At 44.4% G+C, this 22,431-nt stretch overlaps 1 protein-coding gene across 2 annotated transcripts in view; it reads left to right on the forward strand.

Moving 5' to 3' along the window:
- Window positions 1-22,431, forward strand: part of ASNS (asparagine synthetase (glutamine-hydrolyzing)) — a 552,217-nt gene that overhangs the window by 390,065 nt on the left and 139,721 nt on the right. For both annotated transcript variants that reach the window (XM_078663713.1, XM_078663714.1), the window contains exons 7-8: window positions 4,942-5,068; window positions 5,545-5,651. In XM_078663713.1, the coding sequence (XP_078519839.1) occupies window positions 4,942-5,068; window positions 5,545-5,651 (234 nt within the window). The remainder of the gene's footprint in view (window positions 1-4,941; window positions 5,069-5,544; window positions 5,652-22,431) is intronic.

Here is a 22,431-nt window from a genome sequence, read left to right on the forward strand (position 1 = left end):
GCACCCTCATAATCTACGTACTGAGATGATTTTGCAAAAATAAAGGTTTTCGAAACTATGAACGGGTATTACATGCTTTATTTGAAATATGGGATCGGCGGGAGAGTTCTTTTCTGTGCACCCTACTCTGCTCTCTCTTTAAGGTTATTAGAAGATGGTTGCCCAGCCCCGGAGGAAGGATCGGATCTACGACTCGATACTCTGCCTTCAAGGTACGCGACTGACTCATGAACTCTCGCGTGGAGAAAGACCTCGACTTCTGAGGATGGGTAAAACGAAACGGTATAAATGATGGAATGTAAAAGTAGGGTAAAATAAAACGATGTAAATGTTACAAGGTACGACGCTCAAAGGTATTAGGGAACAGAGCGGACCAAAGAACTGAAGAACCTCAGAACGTCACAGCGTTGAAAGAGATTTAAGGACCCCGATAGTTAAATACACCTGCCAACTAGAAACTTCGCGCTAAGTACTTCTGATTCTCTAACGTTTTCCTACTCACAGCCCATAAGGACACACTGCCCCCACCCCCCGCCTGGCTCCAGAAACCACAACCTCAGGGATTCTATCCCGAGGAGATAAGACGGGTATGAGGTAAGTAAAGGACCCTTGAATCCATGTATTTGATATGCACGAATGTTGTCCCCCTCCCTTCCCCTCTTTTCCCCCCCTCTGCAGGTTACATCAGAGATCACAGCCGAGGTGTGGCGAAGATCTGAAGCCTTGCCATGTCTGATACACGAAGCAGACTAGCGCCGCAAGGTGGCACCTAAGCACACCCACGAACTACTAATGTAACAGACAAACCAACAAATAGTATGACTCGATGAAAAATGATCACCCTTAATCCATGATGCGTGAATGGACACATGTCGCGTGTGAATGAAACTATGAGAGAACGTTTGTGTGTGACTGAAGCGCTGACTCAACTGGTCAAAGGACCAAGAATGCAAGGAGGGCGACACGATGGTGCCCCCTTTTCCTTTTTCTCAACGCATGTCCCCCGTACCCGACCTAATGCTCGCCCGTCCTGAACTGCATGCTTACAAAATACTAACACAGACCTGCGATGTCTTGTATCGAGTAATGCGCTGAATAATCTATCTTAAATACATGGCCGCTCCCTATGTTGCACGTGTACTATCTAGCCTATTGTTACACATCTCTCTCTCTCTCTCTCTCTCTCTCTCTCTCTCCTCCACACTCTCACTCTTCCGAACGACTAGCACCTAAATTGGCAAACCGCCGCCCCTAGCACACCACCCAATTGGCTTCAAATACCGCCAGTATTTGCTCAAAACTTGTCTTTAATGCAATCACCCTAACGCTGTGTCACCACCTCTCCTTTCCGAAAAAATATTTCGATGAAACCGAGATTTGGCCATAAAGGAAAGGACAGGTAAGACGACTGAGGTTCCCTAATCTGACCCGTAATAAGGGAACTACATGTCAGCGGCCCCTATGATGAAATAAAATGTCTCAGATGACGCGACCTTCCCCGTTCCGAATTGTCACAATCCCCAAACCATAAAGGTAATCGAAACCTTCCCATCTTCCCAGGACGCACCCAGTATTGTGTTCAGTTGCCCCAGATAAGAGTTTTTAACTATCCTCCACCCCCGATTGTAAAAGATGAGCCGACTTGCAACTAACGCAGGCCAGCTGTGGTTCCTAGAAGTGATTTTTGATAGGCAAATTTCAGAGTTTGGAATTCGAGAAATGCCACTGAACGCTCACCAACTGAACTGTGGCCTTCTGCCGATAGTACCCTTATAACCCAAAAAGTAAGGTGATGTCCCCCCCCCCATCGCAGTTTTCCATGTCCCTAGCTATTTTCCCATGAGACCCCTGTCTGTTCTAATTTAGTAATCAGGCCGTGAGAGACTGCATAGGAACCAGAATGATGGTTTACAAAGTTAAAGATTAGACCGAAACGAAGAAAATCATTGCAATGAATCTTGTGGAAAGCGAAAATGTTTAGTTAAAAGGCAGGATGCATTGATAAAATGAAAAATGTTTAGCCTATGTTCGTCCCTCAGCGAGATACCTATTAGTACCATGTTGATAGCTCACAACACCCTTTTTAAATATAAACCCCTAGAGAACGGTATAGCTTTGTCAGGCTTGTATTACGAAGGTGGGTCTCCATCAGATGAACTGTCGAAACTGTAATAAATAGTTGTAAAGGAAAGTCATAGTAAATCCAATAGGCCCATCACCGGCCATTTATATGTTACTTGTGAACCTTAAACTAACGGACGTCTTCATTTCGTGCCTGGAGCTGGAAGAGAAATAGACTTATGTGTTTACCTTCCTCTACCAATTCTCTAAAGACTGTCTTTTCGAACTCATTTAAGGGTACGACTGTCGGAGGAAAGAAGAACCGGATGTGGGAGCACGTGGCCTGACTACAGATCTTGGAACACCTGCGACGTTGGCCGAGGCGAGACCGCGACAGAAAGGAGCTGCAGGACGAGGCACTATTTCCGACAAAGTGAGAGGAAAGGGCTAACCTGATGCCCCTGCCTAATGTTCAAATGTGTGCCGAAAGGTCCCCGCTCCCTAAACTCGGTCATGAGCCCGCCAACCTGAAATTTTCCGTTCCCCTAGTCTGTCCTCGGTCTGGCCTTCGCTCCATCCCCCTTTTTCTCCGACCGACCCTATGGACTATTTGTACACTCTTCTTCCATCTGAACTTTCTTGACTATCGACTCCGAAAGACACAGGGCGAAAAAGACCTTTTTGACCAGAAGCGCGAGGAAAAGGTCATGCCCTGCAACACGGGACCTAGAATAGAGCTGGACCCTTAGCTCCACCGCCGGTGCTCCACAGAGCCAACAAAGGACGACAAACAGTACTGAGAACTCATTAACTTCGAACATTGACACCCTCAATCATCGTTTCTGCTACGTCTTGTTTCTTTCCCAGCCACCATTGTATTGATTATGCTCTAGCCAAATATATGTGGAGCCCGTATATAATAACCTGTATGCAATGTACTCACTGCTCGCTACAGAATCATTTTTGTATTGCATTTCTATGACTTTCCTGCAAACAAGTTTATCAAAGTTTATCAATAGGCCCGCCTCCTAAAACTAGAGATCTTAAATGTTTACGACTCCTTCATCTGGGTTCCTACTGCTTTCCTTATGCCCACCATAATAGACCCGAATAGAAAATGAACCAGCAAGATGTCTTGAATATGTTAAAGGGAGGACTGTGGAAAATTAGTACGGTTTGGTAAACATTATCTGCGCCATCTTGCCTTTCCCCCTGATGCCACACTTTTTGTCGTGCGCGCCCCGCCATTTTAGGTGCCTTGAACAGAACAGCCCTTTTTGCATGCCACTGGCCCCCGACATAGCCCTCCGCCCTCACCAAGCCTGCACGCTGACCAACCCCCCCTGCTCGTACCCGCCTTGAGTCATAAACCCCTCTTCAGCGCAGCCCTGCCTCAGAACCCCATCCTGTTCCCAGCACAACACCTCCCTTCATTCCTTTCATGATCCCCGGCCCTTTGATGCAAACCCCCTTTTCCCCGTGTGCCCGTTTGTCTTCCTCGTTCCCAGGCCGACACCCAGCTCTGCCGATACTATTCCTTGCCCCTCCCCGTACAGCAGAAAGCTTCCCTCATCAAAAGACCCCCGAGTTGATCAAAGCCCCCACCCCATGAGATCCGATCGAACCCCACATTCCATGAATCGACGGAATATCCAGCTGTGCGATAATCATCACCTGTTGTGACCGGGGTGGGGACTTCTACTGTAAATGTGTGTGGGAACGGGCCCGAAGGGGAGATCCCGGGAATGTCTTTCCGTACATCAAAGCATTGCCATGAATATGTAAACTGTAATAAAAGCCATGAAACCTGTATATAAGGGGCCAGGCCTCAGAGGGGAGGTTAGAGCACCTCATGACGATACCTGCTGTCTGTTTTGTTGTGTTCTCCTCCGGAGAGAATAAACCTTGTTTCCTGCTTTCCAGTCTCCAGCGCCTGCCTCTTCATTGATTAATAATTCGTGGGTTACAGAGGCAATACCGCCGGGCAAATATCGATTGTCCCCGACCCTAGGTTTTACATTGTCTGTTCCAGTATTATCTTAATTAGATACAGATTACATGGACATCCTTCCTTTTCTTGCAAAGCTCCATCATTTCCCTAATGGCGAAAAACAATCTGTGGATGGAGCCGATGCCTATGCGCAATGTGGTCCAAAGGAGGAGTCACCTATCTCGTGACTTCAAAGAACTTTTCAGGACAACAATAAACTGCAAACATCCGGGCCCAACACTAGGTGGCGATCTATGCACAGTGTGTAACTCTGCAGCTCTACATGCCAAGAACAGATGCATACTGGTAAGTAGTATTTTCCTTTTGTATTGTGATAATTTGTATTTCTACACTTTACCTTATTATTCCCTGAAACAATGGCATCATGCATGAATGTATTCAAGCCTTCTTACAAGACTGAAGGGAGGGGCCCATGACTGAAACATTATAGCTCACACACTGAAAAGGTGAGATGGTGGTTGATTGATGGTATCCCCTGGTAGATCAGTTTCTTAGCTGCAGATTGAGATCCTGCTGATTCTTCCTTCTGCTATGTGCAACGCATGCCTGTCTCTTAATCATCATGACCCAATAGTGACACATTTCAATATTCTGATATAACATAACTATTGCTATCTAGCAGTTGGATTCCTTTAGCAGACAACTCTTCCTGTGGTGAGCTATGTTATTGTGGAGGAGATATATATATATATTAGAAGATGAATGAGATCCAATATTTGGAATAATTTACATATCTATATTGCAAACCCTCTCACAATACTATTTAATGTTTTGGTCATTAAACAGATTTGTAATAGTTTTTACATTTATAGAATGTACATTTAATGTGTTCTTCCCAAGTGCTTGCTGACATTTTGCTCTCTGAACAGGTTGCTTCTCATATAGGCAGTGAACATCATGAAGTAGTTTTTGATTTTGACGAAGGAGTTCAAGCAATAGAAGATGTCATATTTAGCCTGGAAACCTATGACATCACTACGGTGCGTGCCTCCGTTGGTAAGAGGCTTTTCATGTTCATACTCAGTGACAAGAACAGTGATGAAAGAGACTATTCTATCTTGCAAACCGTCGTCACATAATGTTGTGCTTTTATTAAACAATAAACCATTGTAGAAATAGTTTTAGGTTTATTTTACAAGTGCCCAGCTCATTAAAACCTTTGCACTAAGTGCATTCATAAAAACTTTTCAAAGGAGTAACTTTAAAAAAAAAAAGGAAAATATAATTGAGCAAGATATCTGTGTACAAATGCAAAGAAGAGCAGTTGAGCATGTAGTCACTTAAAGTGTCTAATGCACTAAGTTTATCCTTATGAAGTTGAAGCTGCATCTGCCTGAATTGTGTCTAGGTTATATACTGAAAAGACAATGCTATGCAGATTTTGTACAGATCAGACTGGGTCTGTACAGGGTCGCAGCCAGAGAGTTTATTGTAGTGTGGTACCCTAATTATGACTTTGTAATGTTTTTTAGGCATGTACCTCGTCTCCAAATACATCCGGAAGAACACTGACAGTGTGGTTATTTTCTCCGGAGAAGGAGCAGATGAACTCACACAAGGTTACATTTATTTTCATAAGGTAAATAAATACATTACCCTATAACCACTGGTGAACTGTTATCCAGTTCTTCGAAACTGTGTTTAAAATATGGATGTCAGTAGCTTAGCAAAACTCTGTAAACAAAAGACAGTTGAGTCTTGAAATTGTTATATGATGGGAGTTTCCAAGCTGTCTCGTTAAGTTATTGGTGTCATGAAAATATGGAGCATGATGACAATGTATTGCATTTTTTGTATATATAAAATTAGGCCTGGGCTGTGAACTATGCACTCCGTGGAGCTCACGGAGTGCAAAAACTCTGCTGCGCATAGCGCAGCAGAGTTTTTTTCCCCACTCACACCCGCCAACAGTAAGTTGGCGAGTGTGAGCTGCCACTTGGGTAGAATTTATACACGACCGGCAGGAAGATCAGTGCAAACTGTAGTTTGTGCCGCACTCCACTTCTTGCAGAACTCTGCTGAGCTTTTTTGTCACTTTGCGGAGTTCGGCGAAGTTCCTGAATTCCGCGCTGACCTATAATAAAATCAGCATTTAATATCGAAACAACAATTGAACATTTTGAGTTTAAGACTTCAGTATGTTCAATATGTTGTACAGCCCATACATTGCAGGCAATAAATGACTTAAGTGGCTGCATATTATTGATAAAATCGTAGGATGGCTATAACCGTCATAAGGACTAGGCTAGAGGCCACTTTAGCTTTTTCTCCAGAAGTATGTAATGAATAAATACAAAACAATACAAATTATACATAGAGAATGCCTTTCAATTACCCCCTTCAGCCATTGCTTCTTTAAGTTGTCTTTGACATTTTAGATCTACTCTCAGGGCAGCATACATAGAGAGGTGCAATGGGTTACCCTCCCTTCATCATTTACCTTGGTGTAATGGGATACCTTCTTTCATTCTTTGCCTTGTTGGAAGTGTCATTCATATTTTTGACCAGTCAACAGGTGAGACATTCAGTGGGTAGAGCTTCAGTCATCTCTTGTGATGGTATTTTGCCTCCTAGCATCTAAATCTGTGTCAGTAAGTCAAAGCACTGAGAAACTGTTGCTCGGGTTTGAATTTCCTAAAAAAATGTTGCCTTAGTGTACTTTTGATGTCTTTTCTGTTACCTGTTTTTGATTGTTAACTTAGAAACATTACGTTCGAGGCATGTGGGCTGCTGAATTCATATCTTAGCATAGATCGCCGCCTAGTGTTGGGTCCGGATGTTTGCACCTTGTTGTCTTGGAAGAGTCTTCGAAGTATCACAAGATAGGTGTTTCCTCCCCTGGACTACAGTGCGCATGGCATCTTCTCCATCCTCAGATTGTTTTTTTCTGCCATTGGGTTCGGATGCACTTCGACAACTCCAACTTCGGGACCGAAGTTTTCCAACTTTCCACCGCTAAAACTTTATACTTTCGACGGTTTTGTTTCCGCTCGGTATCCCTCGACTCAACAAAACTTCCTTTTCTCTCCGGTTGCCGATGCAGGCCGTTGGGCCTTTTCGACGCCACGTGGACCTTCTGCTGATGGGAAGGATCCTGTTTAAAAAATGCCCAGAGTGTGGAGCCAAATTTCCACACAGTGACAAGCATAGGGTATGCAACAGGTGCCTATCTGCAGAGCACAACGAAGAAAACTGTCTAGCTTGTGCTTTGTTCCGGTCCAAAAAGACTATCCGGAACCGAAGAGCTGCTTGACTAGAAATGCAGCGGCAGCACCAGAACCAGAAAACATTTTCAACAAAGAACATGAACTCCCAGAGGCAGAGGGCTCGGAAGATCTCGAAATAGTCACCGTAGGGGACCAGTCAGACTCCGATGACCAGATCACACCGGGGCAAACCGTGAGTACCAAAGCCCCTACCGCGCCTCCACCTCCACACAAGGCTCCGGTCAAAGCATCGCACAAAAGCCTTAGCCGCGACCAAAACACCGCTTCAGAAGCCCCGCCTTCCGGCTCGGCTCCAAAGACCACACCCAAGCCTTCCGGTACCCCGGGACCGAGCAAAGCCACTCCACCCCAAAAGGTCATCGACCACAGTAAAGTCGTCGATCCGAAAAAGGCCGTCGAGCCAAAAAAGGCCTACGAGCCGAATAAAGCCGTTGACCCGAAAAAGGTCGTCGAACCGAAGAAGGCCGTCAAACCGAAGAAGGTCGCCAAACCGAAAAAGGCTGTCGAACCGAAAAAGGTCACCGAGCCGAAGAAGGCCATCGAGCCGAAGAATGTCGCAGAGCCGAAAAAAGCTGTCGAGCAAAAGAAAGCTGTCGAGCCGAAAAAGGTGGTCGAGCCGAAACAGGTCGGCGAACCGAAAAAAGGTGTCGAGCCGAAGAAGCCCGTCGACCCTAAGAAGGCTTCACATGATAAAAACGTCCAGCGTAAAGAGACACTGAACCCGAAAAAAAGCTGTATAGCCGAAAAAAGCAAAATCTTCGGCGCCACGGACAGAGGAGGAAGAACTCTTTCACCCAGATCCACAACAAAGACTGTATATAGACCCTGAAACAGGACATATAGTCTACAATAAAAACAAAAGAAGACTGGACACTGAAGCCCCTTCTCCTGTTCCTCCTAAGAAAAAGGACTTTGGCACCTCCCCTTCAAGACCTTACACACCTCCTCCTTTTACTCCCAACATGCCTTATGTTCCATATTCTCCTTCACTCGTAGATTATGATCAGGAAGAAGACATGGGGGAAGATCCTCAGGATGATTTTATACCACTGACAATCCAGGGCACCCAGATGACACATGGAGTGACCATAATGACCCCGATGACACAGATTACACACAGCCCATACCCGATCCCACTACATACCCCACAAAGCTGTCTCCTCCCTTGTTTTTTCTTTTCCCTCTTTCTTCTTTACTCTTGCTCTCTCTTTCTCATCTATAACACTGCTTCTGTCTGTGACCCTTGTCTTCAGCCTGTACATGTCCCTGCTATTTTGAACTCTGCGTTTTCCTGTTGTCTTTCCTAAAGAGGAAGATGACATGTGTTTTACTTTCTTACCTACACCAAGTGCAAAAACAAAATGAACACCAAATGAAAATGCTTTTTTTGCATATATTAATCAGTGCAGTATAACTGGGTTTATTGGAGAACAGGTAGCTGCTCGAGCACAGCAGGTCATGTCACTGCTAGTGCTGCCTGTAATTAGTAGGTCAGGAGATGGGGACGGCATCAGCATCCACTGCTCAGCTTGCTGTGACCCTGCCTGCTAAAGAACAGGCATTGTCCCCAGCCGTAATGCTGCCAATTCCAGTGAGTATGGCTGTGCCACCTAGTGGACCTGCGCACGCTCAGCAATTAGCATGCTGGGGGGCAGCGCACAGATTCTGCAGGTGACTTCATGGCGCACAAAAGTACGTTGAGCACGTTGAGGAAGCAGCAATGCAGGGTTGCATGGTATGCTACTCTGGCTACGCAGCAAGTGGAAAGTCTACACTTACTTTCGTTCATTCTTCCTCAAGAGGCCGCACTCCCAAGTTCCAAATGCACTCTTGCAGCTTCCTTGCCTCAACTTCGCCATGAGACAGCCCCCAGCTAAAATTATCCAATGGAAGACTTAGGCTCAGGCAGTGGCAGGGTGCAGCAGGTTCGGGGCATAGAATGCAAGCCGTAGTTTGTCGATGACTTCTTGGATTTGTGATAGGCTTGATGACATCATGGTGATACACAATCATGCCTTCCTGGATAGACGTACCTATGAACATTTACCAGCCAGTCACCAGTCACCATGCAAGGTATGTTATACTTTTTATTTGGAAATTGAACAATTGATATTGAGATCACCACCTACAGGGTCAGAAATTTTAGCCCCGGCCCTGTGAAAGAAGTGCCGGTGCTGAGCACCTGAAAGCACCTGCTCAAATTAAGCACTGGTTGCAACTACCACTAGACTCCCTAGTTGTGTCTAACGCTAGGAAAAGAGCAAACTCACAATCAACGGGTGATGCTCCCCCTCCTGACAAGGAGTCAAAAATTCTAGAAGCATCAGGGAAAAGAGTGGCCTCTCAGGCAGCAAATACCTGGAGGATTGCCAATACACAAGCTCTCATAGCACGCTATGACAGAGCACACTATGACGAACTGGAGGGATTACTCAACACCTACCAGAACCCTATAAGGCAAAAGCTAATGACCTAATACAGGAAGGGAAATTCATTACTAATGCATCCATAAAAGGTGCCCTTGATGTAGCTGATACAGCCGCTAGGTCTGTCAACACTAGTGTATTGCTACGCAGGCATGCCTGGCTTCGCATTTCAGGTTTTAAATATGAAGTGCAGTCTACCATACTCAATCAACCTATTAACCAGGATTTCTTATTTGGACCTGCGGTGGATCCCATCTTAGAAAAGATGAAAAAAGACACTGGCACCACTAAGTCCATGGATGCACTTCAATTTCAACAGTCTAGAAGCTCTTTTCGCCGCTCCTCCTTTCGAGGCTCAGGCAGAGGCAACACATCACAAACATCTTCATCATATAAAAGTACTACACAAGGCACCTTTAATAAAGGCTCCAATAGAGGAGGTTATAGAGGAAACAATAACAAGGGCAGAGGACGTGGTAATAATAACACCCGAGCCTCCACCACCACCAAACAGTGACTTTCTCACACTCCCTCCAGACCACTTAACACCAGTCGGAGGAAGATTAACACAATTTTTACCAGTCTGGAATACCATTACTACAGACAGGTGGGTGAGACAAATTATCCAGTATGGTTACTGCCTGGATCTCAAATCTACTCCACCCAACATGTCACCCAAACCCTGTCCAATGTCCAGAGAACACATCACGCTGTTACAACAGGAGGTGAAAACCATGCTATAAAAAGGTGCCATAGAGCCAGTCCCATAACAACATCAAGGGACAGGGGTATACTCTCTATACTTCCTCATTCCCAAAGAAGACGGCTCCCTCAGACCAATATTGGACCTCAGACCTTTGAACCAATACATCCACTCAGATCATTTCCATAGGATCACTCTACAACAGGTACTCCCACTTCTCCAGCAAGGTGACTTCCTAGCAACATTAGACCTCAAGGATGCATACTTTCACATACCCATACATCCAGCTCACAGGAAATACCTCAGGTTCACAATTGAAGGTCAGCACTATCAATTCAAAGTCCTCCCCTTCGAGGTAACCACAGCACCAAGGGTGTTTAAAAAATGCCTAGCAGTAGTGGCAGCACACCTCAGAAGGCAACACATCCATGTGTTCCCCTACCTCGACGATTGGCTCATAAAAGCCAATTCGTACGTACAGTGTGCCAGCCATACCTCACAGACGATCCAGCTACTGCACAATCTAGGATTTTCAATAAATTGCCCAAAATCACATCAGGAACGTTCCCACATACAACAATATCTGGGAGCAACAATAGACACATCCGTAGCAAAGGCATATCCAAATCCAGCCAGGATAGCCAACATACAATCTTTCATTAAAAAATTTCAGCCACTACACTCCCTGCCAGCTCGAGTGTTCATGCAGCTTATAGGCATGATGGCCTCCTCCATATTCATCGTCCCTCATACTCTGCTTCAAAGGCGCCCCTTACAGGAATTCCTAGCACGCCAGTGGAACCAATCTCAAGGACAACTAAAAGACCTAGTGTTGGTAGACAGTCGCACTTACAGCTCTCTGCAGTGGTGGAACCCACAAAACCTTTCCAAGGGGCGACTGTTCCAAGAGCCGGTTCCACAGGTAGTATTAACAGCGGACGCATCACTGACAGGTTGGGGAACCCATCTCCTTCAATATACAGTCCAAGGTCTCTGGGCAGTCAAACAAAAGACTCTACATATAAACCACTTAGAGTTACTGGCAATATTCCTGGCAATGAGAGCTTTTCAGAAATACTTGTGCAACAAGACTGTGTTGATCCGGACGGACAACATGACAGCCATGTACTACATCCAGAAACAGGGGGGCACCCACTCTCCGCAACTATCTCACCTAGCACAGAGCATATGGAAGTGGGCGATTCCTCAAAACATTTATCTCCTGGCAGAACACCTTCAAGGGACAGACAACCAGATAGCAGACCTACTAAGCCGACACAGTCAGCAAATACACGAATGGGAGATTCATCCTCAAGTTCTCCAACCATTCTTCCAAAAGTGGGGACATCCAGACATAGATCTGTTTGCCACAAACGAAAACTCAAAATGCCCGTATTTCGCCGCCAGGTTCCCACATCCGTTGTCACAAGGCAATGCGATATGGATGAACTGGTCAGGCAGATTTGCGTACACTTTTCTACCAACCCCAATGATTCCATTAGTGGCACGCAAGCTAAGGCAACAGTCACTCACAATGATCCTGGTTGCTCCCACATGGGCAAGACAGCCATGGTACACATCGCTCCTAGAACTCTCAGTAGTTCCTCACCAAAGACTGTGCCTCTCACCACTACTGCTAACGCAGAACCATGGAGAAATCAGGCACCCAGATCCCAATCAGATGAACCTAGCGATCTGGCTCCTGAAATCATAGAATTCGGATATCTTAACTTGCCTCCAGATTGTATGAACATTATCAAAGAAGCAAGGCGTCCCACTACCAGAGCATGTTACCAAGCTAAATGGAAAAGATTTGTTATTTACTATAATAATAATCAAATCAATCCATTGGATGCCTCCATCCAAAATTTAATCTGTTACTTGCTACACCTGTAGAGATGTAACCTAGCATACTCATCCATAAGGCTACACCTCGCTGCTATAGGAGCATATCTTCAAAACAGACAACACGTGTCCCCATTCAGAATCCCACCTATCAAAGCTTTTATGGAAGGACTTAAACATAGTACTTACCAGACTCATGGGACCTCCCTTTGAACCACTTCATTCATGTGAACTACAATTCTTAACATGGAAGGTGGCATTTTTAATTGCTATTACCTCCCTCAGGCGAGTGAGTGAGCTACGGGCACTAACCATTCATGCAAATTCACCACAATAAAGTAGTGATGCGTACAAACCCGAAATTTATGCCAAAAGTTATATCCACTTTCCACATCAATCAGTCCATAGAATTGCCAGTTTTCTTTCAAAACCCGCAATCTGTAGCTGAAAGAGCCCTACACACACTAAACGTTAGAAGAGCTCTCTTATATTACGTTGACAGAACAAAATCATTCAGGAAGACAAAGCAACTATTTGTCGCTTTTTCACCACAACATAAGGGCAATCCCATTTCCAAAGCAGGAATAGCCAGATGGATAGTTAAATGCAGTCAAATATGCTATCAAAAAGCAAAGCGCTCTTTAGCAGTTCCCCCTGAAGCACACTCAATGCGTAAAATGGGAGCATCCATGGCTTTCCTAGGAAATATTCCCTTAGAAGACATATGTAGGGCAGCTACATGGTCTACCATACACACTTTCACAAAACACTACTGTGTTGATGTGCAAGCCAAACAACAAGCTGCTGTAGGGCAGGCTGTCCTTAAAACTCTATTTCAAACCACTGCAGCTGATACAGGCGACCACCGCTAGAGGAGAAACTGCTATACAGTCTATGCTAAGATATGAATTCAGCAGCCCACATGCCTCGAACGGAAAATACTACTTACCAGTATGCATCTGTTCTTGGCATGTAGGGCTGCTGACATTCATATCGCCCACCCTCCTCCCCGGTGCCTGTCACAACTGGATGGTTATCTTCTTTACATACATTTACATGGTCATCTCTTACTTTACTATACTCCATCTTTGCCACAATGGCGAAAAGCAATCTGAGGATGGAGAAGATGCCCATGCGCACTGTAATCCGGGGGAGGAGTCAACTATCTCGTGATACTTCGAAAACTCTTCCAAGACAACAAGGTGCAAATATCCGAACCCAAATCTATGCTAAGATATGAATGTCAGCAGCCCTACATGCCAAGAACAGATGCATGCTGGTAAGTAGCATTTTCCACATGCCCTGTAATTGACAGTTTTCGCAGTCCCTGTATTTTTACCCTAGGGAAGTGATCTCCACACTCCACTAGTCACAATCTAGTGAGACATCAGAAGATGACCCGTATTGGGATATGTTTTAGAAATTTGGGGGAGTACGGGCACTGTGCAGGGCATTGGGGATGCTAGTTTGTAGTGGAATTATAGGTGACATACCAGAGGTCCATATCGGTCCACGGCTGTCATGTTTCTCGTCACCATCGTTCCCTCATTCTAATCATTAACTCACTTAATGTTTTCCTTCGGCTTCATGGTGTCTGTCATTAACCCTCCTACATCTGCGTGGTCAGGGAATAATTCCTTCAGGGCGGTCCATATCTAATGTTTGTACAAATTAAATGCAACCCCGTCATACTGGGCCTCTATTGGCTTTATTGCTGGACTGTGGGCATGGGCTAACACTGTGTTTGCATGTATATGTTCCACAATTAGGTTGCTTAACAGACTCTTGATGTCGCCTGTGGCTAGGTTGATTCCTGCGGTGTTCTTCTCGAAGCATGTAGTACATTTCCCTGCCCCAACAACTGTAACTTTGTTCTTAGTCCATCTTTCTCTATCTGGGCGCATGTCACTTATATGACCCCGGCCACACCTTTCTGCAGCTACGGGCACATTCTTGACCTGGATGGTTATCCTCAATATAGTGTTCCCACCTTGCGAGGCATTGCTGCATGCAGGGGAAGTTCCAGTTGGGATTTCATCTATGTCTGATGCAATCCTCCGCTAATGCCATGTCCTCAGGCTCAAACGATCCTTAGGTACGTGGTTCTCTCTTACAAGTTTACATACTATGAGCTCAGTGCTTGCAATTTCTGACAAGACTGCATTCATAGTTTTGTAACACAGGAAGAATGTGTAGTAGGTTAGAGCAAAACCTGCATGAACTCAGTTTTAAAGCAATACAATTTTCAGTGACAATCAATCCAATAACATCACATAAAATAATATATATATTTCAACAATGGACAACAGAAAGAGATTACTTTGTCAACAATGTGTACGTTTCATTAGATTATTCTTTTGCAAGAGAAGACTAGTGTGGAAAACGTTCCTAAGTGAGCTGGATAGTCTGCCAATATCCGCTCATAGACAAAGGTGTTCGTCACAGATACCAAACATAAAAACTTGGGAAACATCGCCCTCATCACCTGTGTCAGGCCCAAAGGTCCAAGCGACCAATACCTCTGACTCCTTTCAGATACCAACAGTGTTAAGGCACCTGTCTAGCACTGAGAAATCCTTTTAACTAAAAATCTGAGATTGAGGTGCCAACTCTTCCCATTCAGGATAGCTGTATCACCATAAAGGGCTATGGGCCACATGCATCAACCTATTTAGGAAGTGCAAACGGTGCGAATCGGTAAATTCGGCCGTTTGCGATTCCTAAATAAGTTTTTGGGATGCATCATACATTTTTGTGAAATTCGCTATTTTTAGTGATTTCCAAAAATGTGATTGCTTTTAAGGAATCGCAAATTTGCGATTCCTTAAAAGCAATGCATGATTGTTTTTCAAATTGCGAATTAGCAATTGGGGGTGCAAATTACCACGAGGTTGAACCTCGTGGTAATTTGCGAAAAGTTATGAAAATGCACAAAAATGCATTTTGTAAACTTTCATGTTACAGACACACATGTCCTTAGGACATGTGTGTGTGAAACATGCACTTTAAAATACATTTCAGGGGTGCAGGGGGGGTCCTTTGGACCCCCCTCTGCACCCTTGCAATGCATCAAACAAATGGGATTCGCAAAATAAAAAAGTGCAAAACTGCATTGATTCCTATGGGCCTCTAGGCCAATAGGAATCAATGTAATGCCATTCCTTAATTGCGATTCGCAATTAAGGAATCGCTAATACCGAAAATTAAGAAATCCTAAAAACTTTTAGGATTTCTTGATGCATAGGATTTTACAATTCCTAAATTGCGATTCCTTAAGTTTCGCAATTTAGGAAATGCAAAATCCTACATTGATGCATGTGGCCCTTAATAAATAAATATTCACCTTTCTTAGTATTGAAAAAAGGTGACTTCCTCTCGATCGCCTCCGAGGCCACCTTACAATTCATACAGTTGGGATATACAAAATAGGTAATAGACCAGACCCTGTCAGTGGTGGGGTGCTCAGGTTATATTTTTACGCTTCTCCCTAGTTTGCCTTTTGCCAAATGCTTTAAAACAGACTTCAGGTTTGGATGTAGTCTCTTACCCTCTGTGACGGCTTCTTAAGGACGGACTTCCACCCCGCGGATTCAGCAAAACTGTCAGTCAATTGTGGTGTCTGCCCGCCTTTGTCACTGCGCAATGTGAATCCGTCCGGGGTCACTTTACCTTGGATTCAATCTGGTACAAGGTACCAATCCTCCTATCTGTCTTGCCAAAATATTGCTTGGGTTTGAATTTAGAAAACAAGACAAGAGGCATTTGGCAAAACAGTTACAATTTGTTTAATTAAGCAGTGCGGCCAGGAGAACAGTTACAGGCACAAGGGCTGTGTACTTTCTCAGTTTACACGGGGTTTACGTGCTTCTTATATACAATAGTAGCTTACCCGTCGCGCGTTACTGCGATCTCCGAAGAAAGGAAATTCAAGGAAACTCATTATGATAAATTTCAATTTACATTGTGTAATTTTTATGGAAGCTTATTCATTTTAATATGGAAAACATTTCAAAGTGTCATTTTAATTCTATTTATTTATTTGAGTGCTTGTGGATACACGATTTTTTGTTTTTCCGTCTTGTGCGTACATCAGTATTCAAAAGACCATGAGGGCCCTGGGGGGGGCGATATTTAAAAAAATGTTATGCCAGAAACCTTCGCGGGAGTGTACTCAACAACTTCCCAAAGTTTCCTTGCTATCGTATGAATGCTGTTTTAATTCTATTTATTTATTCGAGTGCTTGTGGATACACAATTTTTTGTTTTTCCTTCTTGTGCGTACATCAGTATTCAAAAGATTATGAGGGCCCTGGTGGCCCGATATTTAAAAACAAATTATGCCAGAAACCTTCGCAGGAGTGTACTCAACAACTTCCCAAAGTTTCATGGCGATCGGATGAATGGTGTTTTAATTCTATTTATTTATTCGAGTGCTTGTGGATACACGATTTGTTGTTTCTCCGTCTTGTGCGTACAATTTGAAAGATTATGAGTGCCCTGGGGAGCCGATAGTTAAAAAAAATGTATGCCAGCAACCTTCGCGGGAGTGTACTCAACAACTTCCCAAAGTTTCATGGCGATCGGATGAATGGTGTTTTAATTCTATTTATTTATTTGAGTGCTTGTGAATACACGATTTGTTGTTTTTCCGTCTGGTGCGTACAATTCGAAAGATTATGAGGGCCCTGGGGGCCGATATTTAAAAGAAATTTATGCCAGAAACCTTTGCGGGAGTGTACTCAACAACTTCCCAAAGTTTCATGGCGATCGGATGAATGGTGTAGTAATGCATAAAGGACAAACAGACAGACAGACAGACATACTTTCGTTTTTATATATATAGATTACAATAAGCAATAAAAGATTCCGGTATACCATTATTGGTGAGGAATATTGGTTGCTGCCTTAGAGTAATAAATTAATGGTTAAATACGGTTACTGCAGGTGGGCTTCTATCTTGAGTGGACACAGTGTGGCCAGTGGTGAATGTGTCCAGATGTTCGGCATGGAGAGTGTGTTATCACAACGTGTGCTAGGTTCTGATTGGCTGTGTGTGCCTAACTCACGTGACCTCTGACTTTATGGTGTTTTCAGAAGCCCTTAAATCTCCTTCAAGTTACGTGTGCTTTATTGTGGGCAATCTCCCCTGACCATTGTAATGTCGCTTTACCTATCTGTGGGATTGATTAAGAGTTTTCTGCCCGCTTGTTTGTCAGCTATGCACCCTCCCACCTGTGACCCTTCAATCAGTAATACTGGGTCTATGTTGCAGGGCCTGCCTACTTGCGTGTTGAGGTAGATGTGGAGCTTGGGGCAGGTGATTCTATTACTAAGGACAATAGTTAATTTTTATACATAAACACATCAACATCTATATTAAAAAACAGAGGAGCTCATCTCCTGTAGAGAGATGCAAGTTTTTGTTTGTAGTGCAGCCAGTGAGGTTGAAGTCAGCAGTGGAGGTCCGGCTGATGGAAGGTAAAGTCAGCAGTGAAAAGCAGTGAAAATCTTAACAAAATGCCGCCTCAAGTTCCATGTTGAACGCACTTTAGCCTAAGGCAAAACCACCATCCTAATGTCTCCCAAATATTTTTTGCCAGAAGAGACCCAAGAGGAGAAGATTCAGGAAACAACAGAAGACCACCTCAGAATACTTCAAAATATGTACATACCAGTATGTTAGGAAAAAAGAGCTTCTAGTTTAAGGTGCCCTCCATGTTCATATGCTGTTACTGACTGACTTTCTTCTGCATGTACTACATCTTAACAGGAATATAGCTTCCAGCTTCCAGCAAACATTTGTCAGGGCAGCACTTCTTTATTTCCATGGAAAGCAAGGTCATTAGAAAGTTACAACAGGTGAACGATCATCATTCCCTCCTGTCCCCAGTCACAACTTTACATTCACACCTTCCTTGTCTGGAGCAGATCCTTAGAATTGTGAGTCAAGGCTACTGCTGTTTGCATCTGTGCACAATTTGTTCAGTGACTATAAGTACAAACGGGCGTCTGTATAGCTGCTGCAAAATTGCAAAGTAGTCAAATGTAAGCACATACACATCTATAAGGGATGTTAAGAATTTTCACAAACATCATTAGAACGGATTAAGGTCATCACTTTAGTGGAGTAGCAGAGAGGAGTGTGGGCATAAAAGAGGGGGTGCTCCGGGCACGGGCTAGGAAACTGACCAGCAGGGCTGAATCAGTGTGGCTTGTGATCTTCCAGAGGCAGGCCATCATCAGAAATCAGCTTGGTGTGTACTGGAGGTTGATGGCCCCTCCAGACTATTTCTCAGTAGACATTGAAAGGCCAGTTTGCTATATTGAGAACCTTTTACCATCAAACGGAATCAAGAGACTGCCTCAGATTGGCCTCTGTTAGTTCTCCACTTGCGCAGGAAAATTTGTGCCAACCACTCATGCAGACCAAACCATGTCCTTTACCAGGTGACTTTAAAGCTTCCCTTTTACTATTGGCTGTTTACTACCACTCACTCCCACCTCCTGGAGAATATTCTATCCAGGGGGGCTTTATCACTACTTTTTACACTCCATTTAGAAGACACAGATGGCATGGTTTTCTAACCCCTCCCCCACACACTCTTTAGGACTATGTCTGTCCACCCCCTAAGGGGTATTCACAATTGCTTATTAGACCTCTATCCACAAACCACAAATCCATCCAGCAGACACCCACAACTATCCTTTTAGACCCACTTCATGGAGCTTCTTCCCCAGATGCAAGTTTCCTAATGCCACACAGTAGACTTTGATGTGCAGTGATCCCCATGATGAGTTAGTGTCCCTTCAACAATGTATGTCAGAAATCCTGCACAAGAGTCAGAGGGGGGTATACACCACTAAAAGTTCTAGAAGGAAACAGATTAAGTAAAGTTTAGAAGGGAGTTCTGTAATGGCAGTAGTCAGGAAAAGTTCACAGCAACATTTGATGGAGACTTTTCATTAGGAGTCCCTGGTATTCGATCTTAGTTGGCAGTTAGAGGAAAAGATAAATGGATTTCAACTGCATGAGTCTTAGTTTGATGGCATGCATAGGTCATCTGGTAGCTAAGCCACCTGAGTGCCACACACTTGCTTGTGGTTTGTCTGAGTGATTACCATCATGGGAGTGGAGTAATTGCATGGAAGCAATGATGTCTGTGCTGCTTTTGGGATGTAGTGGCTGGGCCAGTAGTGGTGGTGATGAGATGAACGCATGGAAAGTAGATGTATTTGTGTAGTTGTTATACAGTACTTTGACGACTTCTTGGCATCCCAGACTCTGTTTGAAGAGAACTGAGTCACAGGTATAGAGCGTGGCTTACCCCTCAACCCCATTTAACTTAAAGTTTTGTCTTTCTGATAAGTTTTATGGCATGTCACATAGAAAGAATTGATTCAAGCATGTTCCTGGAGAGTCACCTCTGGAGTTTGTTATGGAGTGTGGCTTTCCGAACCTCACCAATCACCCCACACATTACAACGAGTAGCAACACCAACCCTGCTTTCCCTTATATTAACAGTATCGCGTAGTATGTGATGTTTTTGGTGCAATATGCCCCCTTATCTCCAGAGACTAGCAGTTCTCAGAAGTCTCAATACCATGCCAAACCATGCACCAATTCATCAATACGCACTGGAGAGTCATGGCATGTCTGTCGAAATTGATTAAACAATTCGCTCATGGATCCGGGGCTTAGAGATTCTTGAAAAATCTAACCTCCAAGAGCCAGATGTACAACCATAGCATTCTGCGACTCACAAATTTCGAGTCATAATCTGCGAGTCGCAGAATGCTATGTACAACAGTGTCTAAGGCACTGTTTGCGATTCCCAACAGGGTCGCAAATTGCATACCTCGTGAATATTAATGAGACTGTCGCAATTTTTGACCCTGTTGGGAATGGCTAGCACTCCCAGGGATGGTGGCCTGCTGGGATCAGCAGACCACCATGTCTGGAACTGCTATGTCAATAAAGCAGTTTTTTTAAATGCAGCCCGTTTTCCTTAAAGGAAAATGGGATGCATTTAAAAAATACAAATTAAACTTTTCAGCCTCATTTTTTAAGGGCAGGCAGTGGTCCCTAGGACCACTGCCTGCTCTTAAAAAACATTTGTGTATGCATTCCCAAATGGGAAGGGGTCCCTTCCCGTTTGCGAGTGCCTTACCACCCTTCTGAGAAGGGTGGTAAACTGCGAGTGTTTTACAACCGCAATTACGATCACAAAACATTCATACATGGGTTCTAGACTCGCTATTAGGAAGGGAAGGCCTTGGCGCGCCCTTTCCTATTAGCGAGTTGCTAACCCTATTTTGCGAATTGCTAACTGATCAGCGACTTGCAAAATAGGGTTGGTATATTGGCCACAAGTTTTCTGCAGTCGCAAACGGCCTAGAAGCACTTTGTGACTGCAAAAAACGGTTGTACGTCTGGCCCCAAATCCTTTATTGGACATAACTTGCTTAATCATCTGGCATTCTGGATTAGGAATCACACATACCCCAAATCAATGTCCAGCCATCCGTCTTCTGCTTATTCTTTTGCCCTTATTGCTTTAAAAAACAGCACATCAGGCAATCTTGGTTGCCTCCTACCATCAACAAGCTAATGTCACTGCTGTCTTGTGTAAGCATCTTATAATGAAATGTGTGGTACCAACTGCTCTGTAGATGGCTGCGTTGCACAGCTTACCTCGTGCCACCTTCACTGTGTTCTGCTGACTGCTGCTAGTCCATGTTTTGGCGACATGTAATATTTGCCTGGTAATAGACATGGGAGATGTGGTATTTTCAGTTTCTTCTCGGTTATACAATGAAGGGGGAATTAGTGCCCCGGATATGAAAAGGCGTCTGTTTGCTGGCGACGAGCCCTTCAACAAGCTGTCTTAAAAAAAGTTACTTTTAGAGCAATTAATATATGTGTGTTAAGCAGAGACCCGTTGTTAAGACCAAAGCAATAGGGTACTCTTCACAGGTTAAACAAATACAGCTAGATTCATGAAAGGAAATTGCGCTCTCAATAGCTGCGAATTCGCAATTCCGCTCGCAATTTGAAGGGAAGGAATTCAAGAAACCCAAACAACCAAAATAGCAAATTCGCTATTTAAAAATAGCGAATTCGCTATTAAATTCGCAGAATCCTGGAGGATGAGCATTTGCGAATCGGAAATTGCGAGGAACCATGGATTCTGCGAATTTAATAGCGAATTGGCAAAAAAGCCATTCATGAAAAATCGCTAAAAGCGAAAAACTTGAAAATCGCTATTTGCGACGCGCAATTAAGAAGAACTCAAATCAGGTGGTAACCAGTACTGATTTTTTTTTTTTTTTAAACAGTTAGGTCACTCCCAACAGGCGCAGGGCTGATCAAACACATTTAAGGACATGCAGCTGGAGCCTGGTGATTCCCACAATGCCTGGACTTTACATGCTGGTGAGGCGGCGTAGGCTGCATCGAGCTGCACGCAACAGACGGAGGATACAGGAGCAGATATTCCGCCAGCGGGTCACCCTTCTGGACCAAACCAGGGAGCAAATCTATGCCAAGTACCGCCTGAGTGGGGCCATGATAATCAAGCTCATCCGGGACCTAGACCCCCTGATGCAGCACCCTACAAGGAGGACCAATGCCTTGCCCACACATGTGCAGGCATTGTGCTGCCTGCACCTCCTAGCCTCCGGGAGCTTCCAGGGGATGGTCGCAGTTGCAGGGGGGGTTTCCCAGCCCACCATGTCCTGCTGCCTAAGGAGTTTCCTGGAGGCAATGCTGACCCGGCTACACCACTATATATCATTCCCCACCAGCCAACAGGACCTCAATGATACAAAGCTGCAATTTTACAATGTAGCTCAATTCCCACACGTCATTGGATGTATTGACTGTACGCACGTCCATATTTGCCCACCTGCTGAGACGGAGTACATGTACCGCAACCGGAAATGCTACCACTCCCTCAACATCCAGATGGTGTGCAATGCCAAAACAATAATCACGGACATAGTGGCGCAGTACCCAGGGAGCACACAGGATTCCTTCATCTTCAGGCACAGCGGCATCCACACACGACTGGCCAGGGGAGACTTTGGGGAAGGACACCTACTGGGTAAGTACACATGCCCCCAATGTGTACGTTGTGATCATGTAGCTGCGCAGAACA

This window comes from Lissotriton helveticus, chromosome 10 (genome assembly GCF_964261635.1).
Source record: "Lissotriton helveticus chromosome 10, aLisHel1.1, whole genome shotgun sequence".
Taxonomy (NCBI): domain Eukaryota; kingdom Metazoa; phylum Chordata; class Amphibia; order Caudata; family Salamandridae; genus Lissotriton; species Lissotriton helveticus.